The sequence below is a fragment of the Pristis pectinata genome, chromosome 11 (genome assembly GCF_009764475.1).
Source record: "Pristis pectinata isolate sPriPec2 chromosome 11, sPriPec2.1.pri, whole genome shotgun sequence".
NCBI lineage: Eukaryota > Metazoa > Chordata > Chondrichthyes > Rhinopristiformes > Pristidae > Pristis > Pristis pectinata.
In genome coordinates, this window is record NC_067415.1 from 12,906,574 (window position 1) to 12,926,780 (window position 20,207).

General features: G+C 40.5%; 1 protein-coding gene across 2 annotated transcripts in view; it reads right to left on the reverse strand.

The window, feature by feature from the left end:
* Nucleotides 1–16,956, reverse strand: part of LOC127575649 (cohesin subunit SA-2-like) — a 97,742-nt gene extending 80,786 nt beyond the window's left edge. For both annotated transcript variants that reach the window (XM_052025532.1, XM_052025531.1), the window contains exons 1-2: nt 16,898–16,956; nt 1,608–1,785 (exon numbers count right to left, since the gene is read on the reverse strand). In XM_052025532.1, the coding sequence (XP_051881492.1) occupies nt 1,608–1,651 (44 nt within the window). In that variant the 5' untranslated portion in view covers nt 1,652–1,785; nt 16,898–16,956. The remainder of the gene's footprint in view (nt 1–1,607; nt 1,786–16,897) is intronic.
* Between the last annotated feature and the right edge of the window lie 3,251 nt (nt 16,957–20,207).

Sequence of the window (20,207 nt, forward strand, 5' to 3'; positions counted from 1 at the left end):
CAAAATTGCATGGTTTAATTAAGGAACACTTCGTCAACAGTGAAAAACTTATCTTGCATACCGTTCATACAGATCAATTCATTACACAGTGCATTGAGGTAAAACAATAACAGAATGCAGAATAGAATGTTACAGTTACAGAGAAAGTGCAGTGCAGGTAGACAATACAGTGCAAGGTCATGAGGAGGTAGATTGTGAGATCAAGAGTCCATCTTATCGTACTGGGAAACTGTTCAATAGTCTTATAACAGCGGGACAGAAACTGTCCTTGAGCCTGGTGGTACATGTTTTCCGACTCTTGTATTTTCTGCCCGATGGGAGAGGGGAGAAGAGAGAATCACCTGGGTGGGTGGGGTCTTTGATTATGCTGGCTGCTTTACCGAGACAGCAAGAAGTGTAGACAGAGTCCATGGAGGGGAGGCTGGTTTCCGTGATGTGCTGAGCTGTGTCCAAAAACACTCTGGGTTTTTTTTTATCTTTTTGAGGATTGCATTCCATGATTGTAACCAAATTTAGGTTGGGGAGTGGAGAAGCCGTGATGTAACCAATATGTTCTGACTGAAAGTTTATGTTTAATGAAAAATAAAAGAGCTTTTTTTTTAAAAAGCTCTTGGAAGAACTTTACCAGGACGCTGCCTGGATTAGAGGGTATTAGCTATAAGGAAAAGTTGGACAAACTTGGGTTGATTTCTCTGGAGTATTGGAGGCTGAGGGGAGACCTGATAGAAGTTTATAAAATTATGAGAGGCATAGATAGGGTAGACAGCCAGAATCTTTATCCCAGGGTAGAAATATCCAACACTAGAGGGCATAGCTTTAAGGACGAGAGTGGGAAAATTTAAAGAGAATGTGCGGGGCAAGTGTTTTTACACAGAGAGCAGTAGGTGCCTGGAATGCCTGGGTGGTAGTGGTATTCAAGAGGCTTTTAGATAGGCACGTGAATATGCAGGGAATGGAGGGATATGGATCATGTGTATTTAAGGGATCAATAAGATCCAGAGTATTTAAGGGAATTCGCATGCACATAACAGGGCAGAAGAGAGTAGTTCAATTTGGCATCGTGCTCAGCACAAAAGTCGTGGGCCAAAGGGCCTGTTCCCTGCTGTACTGTTCTATGTACTACATTCTGTGTTCTAATCCTGGAAGAGGGCAACTGAGGGCACACACCACCAGGCTCAAGGACAGCTTCTATCCCACTGTGATTAGACTACTGAACAGTTCTCTTATACGATGAGATGGACTCTTGACCTCACAAACTACCTTGACATGACCTTGTGCCTTATTGTCTACCTGCACTACACTTCATCTGTAGCTGTGACACTTTACTCTGTATTCTGTTATTGTTTTTACCCTGTACTACCTCAATGCACTGTGTAATGAATTGATCTGTAGGAATGGTATGCAAGACAAGTTTTTCACTGTACCTCACTACAAGTGACAATAATAAACCAATACCAAACTGTAATTGATGCCAATTTGCAAAGTTAGCCAAGGACCTGCCAAAGACCAAATTGTGGTGGGGTTGGCTCTGTACAAATCTCTCTGCAGCCCCACCCAACCCAAAATAAATCACCTGACCTCTAAAATACAGTCAAACAGCTCCTTACTTTTGGTAGGAAATTCTGCTGGGTGTCTCCGGTTCAGCTATCATCTCTGCTCCAAGATTCAGCCACAGTTCTAACAAAGTGGCCTGCTTGCAGTGATAGCCATTTTATTGTGTCCACCTGCTGCACCTTCTCTCGAGCCGAGCAGCAGGCCTGCCTGCTCTCACATTTTGTTGTAGAGCTGTAGAAATACAAGGAAAACATCACAGGGCTCAATGTCTTCACTCTAGATTTTAGTTTGAGACCAATGTTAGAAAACAATGCAGACTTCAAATATCCAAGCAACGGGAGAACCAGGACAACACAGCAGAATGATTCACAAGAGACTGCAGATGCTGGAATCTAGATCAACAAACGATCTGCTGGAGGAGCTCAGCGGGTTGAGCAGCATCTGTGGGAGGAAAGGAATAATGCCAACAGTTCTGATGCAGGTTTGGACCCAAAACATCGACAGTTCCTTTCCGCTGAGTTCCTCCAGCAGATTGTTTGTTGTTGCAGGGGAATGATTCAATGACCTGGGTTGAAGAATCAAGGTAAATAAAGAAAGATATGTACTTATAGAGCGATTTCCATGGCATTTTTACACCTGTGCAATGCTTTCAGGCAGCACAGTGTTGGCAGAGCCACTGCCTCACAGCACCCAGGTTCAATCCTGACCTCAGGTGCTCTCCTCTCACCAGCCTCGGTCCTACAGCGGTCCTGTGTGGAGCGTGCATGTTCTCCCTGTGACTGTGTGAGTGTCCTCCAGTGCTCTGGTCTCTTCCCACATCCCAAAGGTGTGCAGGTTGGTAGGTTAATTGGCCACTAAATATTGCCCATAGTGTGTAAATGAGTGGTGGGACCTGAGGAGAGGGGGTGAAGGTAGGAAGTTCATGGGAAAATGGGAAGATTAAAAAATGGGATTAATGTGGGATTAGTGTAAAAGGGTGGTTGATGGTCAGTGCAGATTTAGTGGGCTGAAGGCCTTTCTCCACACTGTATGCCTCTATGACTCTGTAATGCCATTTTAATATAGGAAAAATGCAGAAAATTTAACAAAGCTTAAATCAGAGACACAAGAGATTCTGCAGATGCTGGAATCTGGAGTAACACACACAAAATGGTTGGGTTTGCATTTTATGTGTCTTGCTGCAGATTCCAGCATCTGCAGAAGCATTTTGTGTGTGTAAGCTTAAGTCACCTGTTTTTCTTCAAAATACTAACATGGGATCCATATACATCCATCTTAGATAACAGGAGATTTGGTGTAAAATTTCACCTGAAAGTGCGAAGCTCCCTGTGCACAGGGCTGGAGTGTCCAACTAGATTCCTGTGCTCAAGTCCCAGAATCGAGGTGCAGGAAGGAAGCTGTAGGATCGAGGCTGGTGAGAGAAGACACCTGCAGAGCCGGGGTAATGAAGAGAGCCACCTCTAGGACCAGGGTATTTGAACCAGGGTATGAAAAAGAACATTAGAAATGAGGTGACAGATGAGAAGCTCAAGGACCAAGGTAGTGAGTAAGGAGAGCACGTAATAGGTCAGGAGAGGGGTGCCTGGTAGTGCGCTCCTGGAGGAGAGGCAGATCTCGAGGAGATAAATATAAGAACTTAGGATATGTGGCACCTCGAGCCTGCTCCGCTGTTCAATAAAATCATGGCTAATCTAATGAGGGAAAAATGTAATTGGGACCTGAGGAACAAGCTTTTCACAAGACGGCAGTGGACATGTGGAAGGAGCCACCAGAGGAAGTGGTAGAGGTGCGTATGATTACAACGTTTAAAAGACATTTAGACAAGTACATGGAAAGAAAAGGTTTAGAGGGATATGGGTCAAACGCATGCAAATGGGACTTGCTCAGGTAGGCATGGACAAGTTGGGCCGAAGGGCCTGTTACCATGCTGTATAACTCTATGATTCTATAATTTTGGCTTTCATTCCACTTTCTGTTCTACAGAACCCTGCTCCCCTTTGCTCCAAATGTACGGCAACCTCAATCTTGAATGCATTTGATAACTCCTCCTCTACAGCTCCCTGTGGTAGAGAATTCCAAAGATTCACAGCTCACTGAGCGAAGAGGTTCCTTCTCATTTTCAATGTAAATAGGGAATCTTGTACTCTGAAACCAGGCACAAAGTTCCAGATTAGAATCATAGAGTCATACAGCACAGAAACAGGGTCTTCAGCCCAACTCGTCCGTACCAACCAAGATGCCCATCTAAGCTAGTCCCTTCTGCCCATGCTTGGCCCATTTCCCTCTAAACCTCTCCTATCCACGTACCTGTCCAAACGTCTTTCATATGTTGTTATCACTGTTACAGCAGTAACATCATCTTACACTATTACAACATATAACGCTACTACAGCACCAGCGACTCAATTCCGGCCGCTGTCTGTAAGGAGTTTGTACGTTCTCCCCGTGACTGCGTGGGTTTCCTCCGGGTGCTCCGGTTTCCTCCCACGTTCCAAAGACATATGGGTTAGGAAGTTGTGGGCACGCTATGTTGGCGCCGGAAGCGAGGCGACACTTGCCGGTTGCCCCCTGAGTATTCTACAAAAAAGATGCATTTCACTGTGTGTTTCAGTGTACATGTGACTAATAAAGATATCTCATCTCATCGTTCCATATATGCACCACCCTCTGTATTAAGAAGATGCCCCCCAGGTCCCTTTTAAATCTTTCCCCTCTCAGCTTAGACCTATGCCCTCAAGCTTTTGATTCCCTTTCCCTGGGAAAAATTCCCATGAGGGGGAATTTCCTCACTGTCAGAGCAAGTACTTCAGGAAGTACAGTGGCAGTGGGTAGAACTACACTATTAGAGGCTTGCATTTGTATAACCCCTTTCCTTTCCTTTTTTCATCCCAAAGCACTTCCCAGCAATTACGTATTTTAGAAGCATAGTCACTACTTGAAGCATAGTCACTAGTTCAATATAGGACACAAGGGAGCCAATTTGCACACAGCAAGTTCCCACCAACAAAAGTAGGATGACAATTATATTATTAATTCAATATTAACCAAGGCAATGGAGGTAACTGCCCTGCTCTTTCACACAGGAGGATGTTTTACATCTGCCTGGGAAAGCCAATGAGACCTCAGTTTAACATTTCACTTGAAAGACTACAACTCTGACAATGCAACCCACCCTCAGATTTTTGTAATCAAATCTCAGAAGCGAGGTGACAAGTGGGACTTGAACTGGCTCAGAGATCCCAACTGAGTCACAACCTACACTATCAAGAAAATGCCACAGGAAGCAGTGAGGTCATTTTCTGATGTTGCTGAAGGACGAGACCAGTCATTACATGTAACACTTTCATGCAATGGGAGAATTACCCTCAGCACAGCATCTTATTGCAACACATGAAAAAAAATAATCATACTATCTGCATATCTCGACATAAAATCTAAAAGCAACCAACTCATAATCTTCAGCACCATGCTCTGTCCTAAATAGATTTATGTGGTGGGAAGCTGCCTTCTTGCTTATTTCCTGAATGAGTCAAACTTTAATATTTTTACAGGACTGCAGGCCCACAGTTTATTGTGGCATTTTTCACATGATAATTTCTTCCAATTGGAGATATCCAAAGGCCAGGTTTCTGCTCCTCTGCACAGATAGAGGCAGAGAGATGCCTACACAGCTAATGCATATGTATCTATGCAAGAGGAGCTATACATACATCAGTTACACCCAGACAGCTGTCACCAGCGGAGCGTAAAACATTTTCTCTTAGAAATTCAGGCAATGTGGTTACAATCACTGGAATTAGAGAGTGAAAAATGTTACAATAACGGGAGACATATTGTGCATATGAAATTTTATGTTGATAGATGAACAGAGGGAAATGGGACTTTCCACAGAGGGGAACTAATCTTGAACCGTGGTTAGTGATTTGTAGCTCAACACTTTTACTATTCCTTCCAATGCTAAATAAAAGGGGATATTTAGCAACACCTTGCATTGCAAGCCCTGGCAGGATCAACTCCCAAACGATCAAAGAAAGAAGCAGAAGATGCCGGGAAGTGCAAAATGATCAGCTTTCAAAAAAGAGTGGGTTAACATTTAGTTCAAGGGGCCGGTCAGCCCCTTGAGCCCAATTCTGACATGCAATTAGATCATGGTTAATTCATGTGTTAACTCAATCCATGTGCTTTGTTCTATCTCCGCAAATCTAATGGGAGACATGGGCAGTCCTTGCCTTCAAATTTGATTATAATTAATCGAGCTTTACCTCCCATGCTTTTTTTGCACATTTGTTGGGTGAAGTTTTAACCTTGGGTGTTAACAGGCAAAAATTGGGAAAGATGTATATTGGACACCAATTGCCTGATTCACTTTATCCCTTTAAGTTTTGTCAGCAACAAACAATCTGCTGGAGGAGGTCAGCAGGTCAAGCAGCATCTGTGGGGGAAAGGGGCTGTTTTATTAGCCTTGGTCCATTAATATTCTCTTCTCTGGTGCTTCCCATGGGGAAGTGCTTGGGATAGGCATTTCCTCAGTGAATTAGAAACTGTTGCTGCTCCAATCTCTCTAGCTGGGCAGCTGCTTAACATCCCTACAAAGAAGGTGACAACAGCGAAAGGAGCCACAAGTAGCATTACATCCTTCCCCGGTTTAACCCTACACTTATGTGCTCTCCTGTAGAAGTCAACAGCTATAAATCAGGAGACTCAAGAGACTGCTGATGCTGGAATCTGGAGCAACAAACAAACTACCAGAGGAACCCAGTGGGTCAGGCAGCATCTGTGGAGGGAAGTAGACAGTCGACGGTTTGGGTCAAGGCTGTTAGTATTGGGAAGTCCACACTAATTTTTATCCTTCCTGTGTGAAAGGATTAGAGGGAAGTTGAGGTAAAAAAAATTTCACACGAAAGGCATTAGCGTTGGAACTCAATGCCTGAAGTGGTAGTTGAAGCAGAAGCTCTCCACATTCAAAAGATGTTTGGATAAGCACTGATTTATGTCATAACCTGCATGGTTTAGCATTGAGCTGGAAAGTGAGATGAGTCTCAATAATTTTTTTTCAGCCAACATAGATGTCCCATTTATTAATTATAAATAGATTCATGGAGTTATACATCACAGAAACAGGCACTTCAATTATACAATTATATTTATAAATGCGATTATATAATTGCAGCCATTAAGATCTGTGATCAATTGTAGCTGTAAATATAAGGTCTTATAAGCTCTCTCATTTTGTTTGGTTTAATGATGTATCTCAAGTGTGAAAACTTTTAGTGAAGAACCTTGTAAATTAATTACAGTCCACACATATACTGCATCTTTTCAAATTATTGCCTTTCCCTTAGGTCTCACCACTCCCAGTGAATTAGGCCAGACATACGTCCGGAGTTTGAGTCCATGCAGTCCTGATATTACTTGTTAAGATCAGGACTTGGTGGGCTGAAGAGTGTTTCTGTGCTGTATAACTCCATGAATCTACTTATAACTAAATAAATAGATTCATGAATATATTTATTTAATTATAATGAATAAATGATATGAATTTATTTATAATTAATAAAGTTTATAAAATGATTTTAGTCATACAAAGATTTGGGTCACAATTGAGAAATCTGTAATTAGTGTGAACAAGGAAGACTCTGAGAAAAATCAACATGAGCTCAAATATTCCTATAATGTACCTACTTTGACACTCACTGATGTTGAACTAGACAGCTCAATAGACACAATTCTTTGTCTAATGAATTAAGTCATTAAGGTGAGAGATGAGGTTGTTGAAAAGTAGAGCATTTCTTCTGCCAGAACAATCAGCTCTGGTCACAAGTGGTGAGTCACACAGTATAATTGCACATCTCTATCTCACACCCTCACACAACGTAGAATTTCAAAAGTCAGTCTAGGTTAGGTCATGAAATCCTGAATTGGACCATTATCCTGCAACTTTCTCTGAGATATGAATGCATGAACTAAACCAAGGTAACATCTGAAGAAATTAGGTGATGCCATAAAGACTCCTTACTAGAAATCCTGGAACTCACTTTCAACCAAAACCCCAATCCAATTCATTCTAGAGTTTGCAGTGATTAAGCTCCTGATAATAGTAAATGTGATAGTTAAGTCAGTTAAAGTGCTCCTAAACCATATCTCCAAGTAACCTGCCACATAAGTATCTCCAACTAACCTGGTGCAGACATACACTCATCATAATTATGGGTTTAAGCCAGCCTTTGTGACTCATTATCCAACAGTATAGTGATTTTTCTCAAACAGCTACTATCCTCGTGCACTTCAGGTATGTTACTACTGGGTAAAAAAGGTTCACTGCTTCATTAGGAAAGCACAAACCAGAAGACACATATTCTAGGAGTTTTAAAAGCTACTGTTAGGTTATATGCTTAAACATAAATATTTGGCTTAAACTTTGACTCAATTTTAGAGAATTCCTTTTGCAGGAATTCTCTACGCATATTTCATGTCTGTAGTAGAACATTCTAAAGTGCCTTATTGCCAGTAAAGTACTGGGATAGCAGGACTGACCTACGAGGAGAGATCGAGTTGGGTAAGCTTATATTCACTGGCGTTTAGAAGGATGACAGGGGATCTCATGGAAACCTAAAAAATTCCTACAGGACCAGACAGACTAAAAATAGGGAAAATATTCCTGACAGCTGTGAGTCCATAACCAGTGATCAAAGCTTCAGGGCATAGATATGCCACTTGGAACCAAAATCAAGAGGAATTTCTTCACCCAGAACCTGCGGCATTCTCTACGACTGAAGGAAGTGGAGGCTATGTCACTAAATATATTTAAGAAGGAGGTCAATATAGTTCTTTATACTCAAGGGATCAAGAGATATTGGGAGAAGATGGGAACAGGGTACTGAAGTGAATGATTGTGTTGAATGACAGAACAGAATCAAAGAGCTGAATGGCCTACTGCTTCTAATGTACATGTTTCTATGTTTCGATAACTGTTGTAATGTAGGCAACAAACAGTTCCCACAAACAGCAACGCAAAGATGACCAGATAATCTGGGCCCCATTTTAACATCTAATCTGGAGGACAGCACTAGCATCCAAATGAGTACAGCCTGGAATAATAACATAAACTGCAGGAAACACTCAGCAAGTCAGGCAGCATCTGTGGAAAGAGAAGTAGAGTTAACATTTCAGCTCTGAGACCTTTCATCAGAACTGGGAAGGAACAGAAACAAGTTAGTTTTCAGTAGTGGAGAGGGAAGGGTAGACAAAGAGAATATCTCTGATAGGGCAAGACCAAACAGGTTAATGTGGCAGTTAGAAGCTTCTATGTCTGTGAGATGTGTTGCTCTTGGCAGGGCCGTGGATCATGCCCAGCAGGTCAGGTTGTACTAATAGAGAAAGAACATCTGAGCCAAAAATCACAGAATAGGTGACAGGCAGAAATGGCCAGTTCTGATACACTCAGAAAGAAAGAAAGCAAGTTAACTTAAGTTGAAGAATTCGCTATTGATTCCTGCAGGCTGCTATGTGCCCAGATAGAAGATGAAGTCTCGTTCCTCAAGCTTGCTTTAGGCCACAGGTAGATAGGTCAGAATGGGAATGAGATGAAGAATTAATGTTGCAGGTAACTGGAAGCTCAGGGTGACTCCTGTGGACCGAATGCAGCCTAGATCTGTGTGCTTCAGTTTTTGAAGTTTAATTTGAAACTATGAGCCTCTAACTTATAGATAAGAATGCCACCAACAGAGCAGTGGCAATCATGTAGCTGTGCAAAGGATGAATGCCACTTTCAGGCAATATATTGGTCTGAAAAGATTTGGATGTTAACAGAGCCTCTAGCTTGACACAAACAGAATTAATTTTGGAGACATGGTGTTGAAAACCTAGGTCAATCTTTCCTCAAAATTGCTACTACCTCCTCAGGCATCCTCCTCCTTTTCTTTCAACAAAACAAGATGGATTACCAAGACAGGAGGTGGACACTTGAGCAATATTTGTTATACAGCAGAAATATGCAAGTTATCGAAGAATTGAAGTCATGGGAGACTTCAATTTCCCTAATATTGATTGGCACCTCCTTAATGCAAAAGATTTAGATGGGGCAGAATTTGTTAGGTGCGTCCAGAAAGGAATCCTGGCACAGTATGTGGACAGGCCAACTAGAGGAGAGACTATACTGGATCTAGTACTAGGCAATGAACCTGGTCAGGTGACAGACCTCTCAGTAGGCGAGCATTTCGGAGATAGTGACCACAACTCCTTGACCTTTCACAGAGCCATGGACAGGGCTGGAAGCAGATGATATGGGAAAGTTTTTAATTGAGAGAGTGCTAATTATGGCAGTATTGGGCAGGATCTTGGGAGTGTAAATTGGGAACAGATGTTCTCAGGGAAATGCATAGAAGAAATGTAAAGGCTGTTTAGGGAACACTTGCATGGGATTCTGGATAGGTTTGTCCCACTGAGACGGGGAAAGGAAGGCAGGGTAAAGGAACCATGGTTGACAAGAGAGATGAAATATTTAGTCAAGAGGAAGAAGAAGGTATACTTAAGCTTTAGGAAGCAAAAATCAGGCAGGGCTCTTGAAAATTATAAGGTAGCCAGGACAGAGCTTAAGAAGGGATTTAGGAGAGCTAGAAGGGGACATGAGAAGGCCTTGACAAGTAAAATTAAGGAAAACCCCAAGGCGTTCTACACGTATGTGAGGAACAGGAAGATGAAGGGGGAAACATGTGCCTGGAGGCAGAGGAGGTCCTTAATGAATACTTGTGCTTCAGTGTTCACTAGGGAGAGGGACTTTGATGAATGTGAGGGGTCAGCATGGAACAGGCTAATGTGCTGGAACATGTTGAGGTTAAGAAAGAGGTAGAGTTGGGCTTTCTGAAAAACATTCGGATAGATAAGTCCCCAAGACCGGACAGAATATACCCCAGGTTACTACAGGAGGTGAGGAAAGAGATTGCTGGGACGTTGACAACGATATTTGCATCCTCCCTGGCCACGGGAGTGGTACCAGAGGATTGGAGGATGGCAAATGTTGTTTCCTTGTTCAAGAAAGGTAATAGGGATAATCGTGGTAATTATAGACCAGTGAGTCTTACATCAGTGGTGGGCAAGCTATTGGAGAGCATTCTTAGGGACACGATTTACAAGCATTTGGAGAAGCATAGTCTTATTAGGGATAGTCAGCATGGCTTAGTGAGAGGCAGGTTGTGCTCAGGATGAGAGGCAACCTGATAGAGGTGTATAAGATTATGAGGGGCATAGATGGAGTGGACAGCCAGCACCTTTTCCTTATGGCAATAATAGCCAATACCAGAGGACATCCATTTAAGGTCAGAGGAGAGATGTCAGAGGTAGGTTCTTTGCACAGACTGGTGGGTGCCTGGATCACACTGCTGGGGGTGGTTGTAGAGGCTGATACAATAGGGACATTTAAAAGGCTCTTAGATAGGCATGTGGAAGTAAGAAAAATGGAGGGTTTTGGGCTGTGCAGGAGGGAAGGGTTAGATTGAACATGGAGGAGGTGTTCATATCATTCGGCACAACATCGTGGGCCAAAGGGCCCGTACTATGCTGTACTATTCTATCTTCTATGTTCTATAAAAGCGACATAAAACTGTAAAGTAACTTAGATGGATACCAAGCAGCAGAATCCTAAAAGATTTATTTAATATTGCAACTTGTGATTTGATTGACACAGCCACCAACTCACTACTGCATCCAATACACTGTTAACCCAAAACTGCAACAACCGGGCTGTTATTATATAACCATAACCACTACACTGCCAGGTAACTACTGTATCAATTGGCTCACTATGCCATATTACTCTAACCACTGGGATTCCTTTGGAAGAAAGTATTAATTTCCAAGCACAAGAATTTTTGGGGTAAGTATCTTAAAGTTGTCGGATCTGGTTATTTTCGAATCCACAGTTTCTTTCAGGAGTCCAGGAATGAGTTAAAAACAACTTGGTGCTTCACAAAGTTTTATTGGAAAAGTTTAAAACAAAGAAACAGTCACAGAGCACATGGCACTAGCTTTACTACTGGGAGATGAGCCGAGACAAAAGGAAGTAAAGATGAGCTAGGTCCAGGGGGGGAAAGAGAGCAAGAGAGAACAAAAAGTGACACCTTTAATACCTGAGATAAGAGGTACCACTTAGCTAACAATAGTCCAATCAGAAAACCTATTAGATACCTGTGGCAAAACCAACCAATGGGAAAACACATATTCACCTGATGGACAAACCAATAAGCTAGGAAGTGGCCATTCCTTGTGCAGCCACTTGAGGTGTATTAACCACTACACATGTTAAAAAAAAACTAATTAAAACAGTCAAATCCAACAGAGTCATAGAGTAATAACCATACAGCATGGAAACAGGCCCCTTGGCCCAAATGGTCCATGCCAACCAAGATTCCAGTCTAAGCTAGTCCCATTTGTCCCTGTCCAAGTACCTTTTAAATAAGTTAATAAATATCTTCAGAATAGATACCTGAACCAAGCCTAATAGGATGTAAATGTGTCACATTAACGTTAGCTTAGGGGTATATTCTAATGAAACATTTATGGTCGGGTCAGCTTGTGCTGTGCTGGTGCCATGGAGTACTTTGTCCAGGTCAGGACAACTTGCTTAATGTCACCATGGAAATAGCTTGCATCGGATCGTTACATTAACAATGAGACCCAGATCAGATCAGGTCTGGAAAAAAAGATAAGTCCTAAGGCTTAGGACAAGTTTGGATTGGCCATAGATGGGTCAGGTTCAAGCCTGGTTTTAGTCTTATACCTGAGGGGACCTCTACTAGGGAGAGAGGAATGAAATTATCCTCTCATCAGTCTTGGGTCTGTCCTAAGTAGTCTCTCTAATCATCAGCTACTTGAAACATTATTAAAACCAAATGTGAAAATCATGTTAATTCATTGGGCACATTCCTGTGCCTTCTTGCTAAACTGTGACTTTTTACTAACTTCAGACAGTCTTACCAAAGAGTTCCACTGATACAGAGTCTGCTTTCTTATTTCCGTATTCCCATAGTTTGCGGTCAACATAATTTTGATTTGTGTCAAATTTCTCCCAGTCAATTCTGAAAATAACACGTGAGAGTGAGAAGCCCACAGATATCTCAAGTATACTGGCCACCCTTCACATATGAACCCCAAACTCTGAATGTTAACAGGTTGTCTAACCAAGATGGAAGATGTCCACTAGATGAGCAATACTATCTTTACCCAAAGTCCTACCTTGAATGCTTCCTGGCAATGATAGTAACAGATTGTTGCCTAGAATATAATTACAACTGGAAGATATTTTTTCATCTTTCTCACCGAGGGAAACGAAAACCAAGAGTTATTTAACAGTATATCGGTTTTTTACCTTGAAATCTCCATAATAAATTTTGAATATCTGTAAAGCACTAAATGTCATGTATGATTCACATACTTCCTGTCACATTTGCCTCCTGTCATATTTCATCAGTTACAGCTTACAGCAAGCTCCAACTCGCTCTCAGCAATGATGTAAGCATACTATCAGTATACACAGATTTATGACTGTTCTGCATTCTGATGACTTACTGCAGCTCAACTAACAAATTACCATTAATAATTAGGAATACACAACTATGCAGCAACTTCTGTCCATCACAATACATGGTACACAAAATATCCATCATATTATAACGATCTCTATGAAATCTGTAGTGCATTTAACTTTTTAAAATGCCACAATGGGAGCAAATCTTACCTCATAATTGCAATATGAGATTCCTGCACTGATTTATGTATTAGTTACACTGCAATTGGATAAGAATACTTTTCATTTTTTCCAGTCTCTTTTTATTGCAACACGGTCAAAAATACATTAATGTACAAAATAAGAGTGGTGACATTCAAACCGATTTAAGTCACAATACTATAGTGCAACTTTAGTGGAGGAGAAAGAGCATACAAAATTTTGATTTTCAATTTTGTATACCACACAACTTAAAAATAACAAGCGATGCTTCTTTGATAGGCAGTAGTGGTGTATAATGTGCTGCAATATTGTGAGTGTGTCTGGGGGAAATTTAATGTTATGTTCATATACAGTCAAGTAAGTCCCATCATCCCATTCTTATTGCGTAAATGTTAATTCTACTGGGAACATTAAGACTTTGTTTTCCAAAGAAAGGATGGTGCAATATGCTATGAAATTTGAAGGCCTAATATGGCTTTAACAATAACATTAATATTTTACATTTGGCTGACTTCTGAGCTTACAGTGGCAAAACAGGATGACTGAAAGGCACCTTGTTCACAAGCAGTTCTGATTGACAACTACATAAATCAAGACTCTGCATTGAAAACCTGGCAAGACAATTGCAGCAAAATTCACCTACAACTTTACTGAAATGACTGCTGGAATAAAAACAGAAAATTCTGGAAATGCTCAGCAGGTCGGTCCACATCTGGGTAGAGGAAAACAGAGTTAATGTTTCAGGTCAATCACCTATCATTGGAACTGTTGTTGGAATCTCTCAGGATTCCCTGATTTGTGGTTTATCAAAAGAAGATGGTAAAATCCAGTTCCTTACCCACAATTTTTTTTAAGCTATGGAATGGTGCTTTTTGGAAGTTAACTGGTATAAGACAGTGTGTAAACAGAGGAACCATAATTTTACAAATATATTGTGACATATAAAATTTGTATTAACCTTGCAATCAAAAAGCAAAATAAAAAACTGCAGATGCTGGAAATCTGATATAAAAGCAGAAAATGCTGGAAATATTCAGCAGGTGAGGCAGCATCTGTGGAAACAGAAACCAGTCAGTGATTCAGGTCGATGACCCTTCCTCAGAATCTGCATCTGCAGTTTTAAATATGAGACCTTCATACCAGCGTAACTTTACAATGGTAACACACTTTGGGAAAAAATAATTTTCTGTAAAAATGTAAAGAAACAATAACAGAAATATAACAGGAAATATTTTCTCAGTATGCCTTGTCAAATGGAACAATAGAACTTGATCTGATGAAAGATGTTTTTCTCTCTCCACTGATGCTGCCTGACCTCTTGAGTATCTCCAGCATTTCTGTTTTTATTTCAGATTTCCAGCATCTGTATTTTTTTTATTTTCTGCTTTGTTAAAAATTGTGAGAATATTCAAAAATAATTATTAGTAAAATAGGTAATATCCACTCAGTTACACTAACCTGTCCTTGTTTGCAATTTTGCAAATTGAAAATCTAATGTAACAAACCCTTAACAGTTCCTATTTATAATAAACCAACATTTGATTTTTCTTTGGTTGCAACTGGCATTTGTTGTATACCAATATGATAATATCAGACAGTCAACATAATTGTGGAGGGTGAATAGGGGGTGATTAGGGAATGGGGTAGGTGGTGATGATGCGATGTCCACTTTCACTTCTGGAACATGGGATTCAGTCCACCAGAAGGGGTGGGTAACTGTTCCTTCCCTTTCTGCTAGCTTGGTCAGTTACCCATGTGGAATGCATTTGATCATGTTGTTATGCCTCTCTTGATGTGCAAAGAATCACAGACAGAAAAATGTCATTAATTAGCAGGTTATCGATTTCACTTGGTATCACAGGGGAAGGGGCCAGTCCAGCACCTTCCTCTGAGATCATAGGACAGAGTTTCATGGCGAGAAGTTAGGAAATCCTACTTCATTTCAACACTGATAGTTTTTATTTATTTTTCAGAATGTGGACATTGTTACCAAGCCCAGCATTTATGCCTATCCGTGATTGCCCTCGAGAAAGTGACAATGAACTAAAATCTTGAACCACTGCAATTGGTTTGATAATGGTGCCCACACAACATTCTCATATTTTCTTACAACCTTCTGGACAGGGAGAGCGAGAAACCCAAGCACAGCAAAGACAAAGCTAACAGCGGCCAAATGATGAAGCATCCCCAAACAGATTGCAGCTTCAGCAGCGTATCTTAATGATCATCTATGAGATTACATAAAATCTGCATACTCTAATGTTAACTGATGACTATCAAGGAGGATGTGCAAGAGCTGGTGGTCCCATGCCCTTGTTGCCTTGCTCTTCTTGGTTGCAAATTTGATAGATGCTATCAGAGTAACCGAAGCAAGTAATGTATCTTGTAGATGACATACACTGTACCCACAGCACACCACTGGTGGTGGAAGGAATGAATGTCACAGAATGGAAGGAAACCATTCAGCCCACTGAGTCCATTCTAGCTCTATATAACAATTCAACTCTCCCCTGCCCTCTTGATGTATCCTACAAATTCTTTCCTGGTTGGTTTCCAACTGTTTCCCCAGATGTTGCTGTGTGTTCAAACAACTACTTCTTCAATGCTACAGTTGTATCTGCCTCCCTTGTCCTAACCATCGGCTGTGCAAAATACTCTTCCTTGTGTCACTTTTGGTTCTATTGTCAATGACTCTATGAATTACCATAAAACTCTGATAATCAGGCACCCTTGGGACTTTAGTGGTGCTGTACTTGGAGGTGTTCCGGACTATTGGATGTTACTCCAAACTTTTTTAATCAAGCCCCAGTGTGTGAAAGGATGGGAACTGGGGCCCCGGTGTGTGAAAGGGAGCATGGATATCAATAGTTCGTGAGCCAGATGCCAAACCATCAGGATTCCTGAACTAACAGATAGCAGGTTATCAGAGTTTTACTGTATCTCGACATCATATATGCCAGAGTCATGCAACACAAAAATGGGCCCCTCAAGCAACATCCATGCCAGACTTTTTGCCTATTTACACTAAACCCATTTGCCTGCATTAGATCCACATCCTTCTATGCCTTGCCTATTTAAGTGTCTATCTAGAAGTGCTGGATTGTGGCTAATCCAGACGTTTCGTGTCGAGACCCTTCATCTGGACTGGCATTGACCCCATAGGAAGCAAGCTTTTTGATCAATAACAATATTAAATGCAATGTACTACTCCCAATATAAAATCTTCAAGCAGTTAACAGTAAGGGAGAAGAGTACTTAAGACCCTAAATTGACAACTTCCCAGATGCTTCTACTCGACCTAACTTGCTTTACACAAATAGAATGCCCTCCGAAAACCTTTCCCCCTCCATTGTCATAGTGCAACTGCTGTTCTCTGCTTGGTCCGGGCTCCTGTCCATCACACTAGCAGGTTCGGTTATTTTTCTTCCGGCTTCCCTTTTCCCCCCTCCCGATGGTTGTGTTATTAGACACACAGCAAGCGTTTGGCCCTGCATGTGCAGAATATACACGTCCAAAAGGCTCGTTAGGAAGAGAGACTCTGTCATTATAATAAATGCAACGTTGTACACGGATTGTATTAATGAAATCGCGACGCAGTAAAACAAAAAGTTTAATTAGTACCGTTTAGAAATGTTCCTTTTTTTCAACGTCCACTTCGCCTTCTCTGCTGCTAAACAACGGATGCACACTGCCATCTGATGGCCTTACATGCAGCTACGACGAGATGTTTTTGAAAATATATTTCCGCAACTCTGTCGCCCTCTTGTCGCAATGAAAGCAGAGTCCATTTCCAGAAATAAATTAGTTGCTTGAAAAAAAATCGTTTCAAAGACATAACTTGCAATTATATGGTACCTTTCATGGCTCAAGGATAGTCCAAAGTATTTTTGTAGTCACAGGAAACACAATAGCTAATTTGAACACAGCAAAAACGTGATAATCACCAGATACTCTGTTTGAGTGATGGAAAACAAATAAAACTAAAGATGCTGGGATCTGAAGCAAAAACAAACGCTGGAAGAACTGACTGGTTTCTGTTGCCACGGATGCTGCTTGGATGGCTGAGTTCTTCCAGCATTTCTGTTTTTGATTCTGTTTAAGGATGTTCATCGGTGGAAAAAAAATATTGTCCAGAATACTAAAAAGAACTTACTCTTCAAAATCATTGCATGAGAGATGACCGTGGTGACACTACAGTTGCTGCTGCACAATGGCTTCAGGGACCCAGATTCAATCAATGGGTGCTGTCTGTGTGGGGTTTGCACGTTCTCCCCATGACGGCATCTGTTTCCTCCGGGCATTCTGGTTTCCTTTCATATTGCAAAGATGTGCTGGTTGAATAATGTAAAATCAACACTGAGTGTTGGTTAGGTAACAAAGGAATCAAAATGGGTAAGTTGCCTAGCTACAGGGGAATAAGATGAGGGAAATGGGCAAGCTGCTATAGACTACAGTGGCCAAATGGTCTCCTCATGTGTCGTAATAAGTATGCTGAGAGTTTTTATTTCTCAACTGAATGGTCAGACAAGTCACCAGTTTAACACATCAGGAAATGAAGGACTACCAAAAGTATAGCATTCTCCCAGTATATCAGCTTGACTCTGGAGTAGCACTTGAATTCATATCCTTCTACCTCAGGAAAGATGGCATCAACATAGAATACTTATCACAATTATCATGAACAACCCAGGGTGAAATACGATGCTTCGTGTTCGTATACTTTGCAGCACAGACAAAAAATACAATTCACGATATAGAAACATCATTTTTATTCACTTGTCATAACTGAAAATCTTTGACAAAATGGATAAAAACAAACCTACTGAAACTATTATTTATCTTTTATACAACACTTACATTAGTTCCCACATTATTCACGACACAAATGCAAGGAAACAACAATGAGTGAGGTATCAGAATTTTGTTTTCAATGCTACACTTAACACCCACTACACCACCTGAAGCTCCTCTATGCCCAGGTGCCTGATATCGGTTATCGTTACTTTTACTTTCACAGTGTGTGGGCATTGCTAGAAAAGTCCATGTTTATTTGCTTATCCCCAATTGTCCTTGAACTGATTTCTTTGTTGACTCATTTCAGAGGGAGGGTAAAAGTTAACTATATTGCTACGATGTCACCTATAAACCAGGATGTGTAGGACAGATTTTCTTCCCTAAAACCAGATATGTTTTTACAACATCCTGGCACACCATTACTAACGTTACACTTCCATTCCAGATTTAATTACTGAATTAAATGGTGGTAATTGAATTCATGTCATTAGCCCAACCTCAGGATTGTTAGTCTAATAAAAGGGGGAATGGGATTGATGGGAATGCTCCGAGAGACTGTATAGACTTCAAAGACCAATGGGTCTCCTTCTATGAAAATAATGTAATCACTATGCTAACCCTGCTTGTATCCTTTGGCTCATCTTCTTCTTACTGTGCCTATACAATAACAAAAAGAAATCCTGTGCGCTATTCACTTATCACAACTCTGATGTTAATTTCAATTAACCCACCATCAGCCTGGTTTATATAAGTAACGTTGGTCTTTGCAGTTGGAGAATGCTATTATAGGGTAACTTTTACCTCTATTTCTCTTCTGGAATTGAATTGAATTGAATTGAATGCTTGTTAACTTAATTTTGGAGGTACAGAAGTCCTCATAACATCCCAGATGTTAGAACATATTACTGATTTCATACACAATCCCTAAACACACACCTCCCTGCTCTGCTTGTGGTGTAGCATTCTGTTAGAAAAATTGTGAAGAAAACATGCCCGTTGGAATAGAATTTTCTCCTAATTAAAGTGAACCAATAAAGCTGGATGACCTGACATCAAGGTTTTCCTCTACAAATCTCCCTTTCACAAATCGTAGGGTGTGCAGAAATGCCAATGGATATTCCTAATCATTTGGATAAAAGTTATATATGGACTCCTAAAAAGCAGAAATAATGGCAAGGACTAATAAGCTTGGACCTGCAATTCTATACATCTTTTCACACCAATCAAAATACTGTCAAGAGTTTAGTTTTAACCTCATCTGACATTTAATTTTCAGGGAAATACTCAGAACCCCATTATACATGAAGTTCAATCACTAAAAGGCACTAAATGAGTTTTGAATGTATTACTTTTGATCTTAATCAGGATGAATAAATCATTTGATATACACCACTAATAGCAAAGATCTAGAACAGAACCCTGCAAAACTACACTGTACACAGCCTTCAAGTCACTAGAACATCCAACAATCAGCAACCCTTTATTTCCTGTCTAAAGTTAAGCTACAATCCACAAATGCAGCAAACACACTACAGTCCTAGAGTCCCCTGGATACCTCCTCAAAAAACTCAATCAAGCTAGTCAGGCATTTAAAATTAAATAAAAGGGTAAATATTCTAATACTTCCCTCTGACATAATTTAAATGCTTATGAGATCATAAATCAAGCATATCTTTCCTTTCTCTAATCATAACAATCATAATCATAACATTGTTTTTTGACAATGAAAACAACTTTTCAAGTTTTGCCTTTTTACCCTAAATTTTAATATACTTTAACATCCTTAAAGTTAGCCATATTTTTATCCAATTTTATACTGGATATTTCAGGATTTTCTTTGAAAAAGTAATACTTTTTAAATGCAACTGTTTCACAGTTTACACAACCACAAAAAGTCAAGACATAACAATATGACCTTTGAATGACGACAAAGATTTTATTACAGTTTCAATTTCTGTCACACTTCCAAAGCTGTGGACCAAGACAAGAATTGCTCTTCTTAGGAATGGTTTCAGGTCCATCTTGATTTTTTGTCTTAAGTTTCATTGAAGAAAAGCATCATTTTTAATAAACACAGACACTGCAAGATGAGTTTGGCGACTGGGATTGAACAAAATGTGATGTCACTCCCACTACG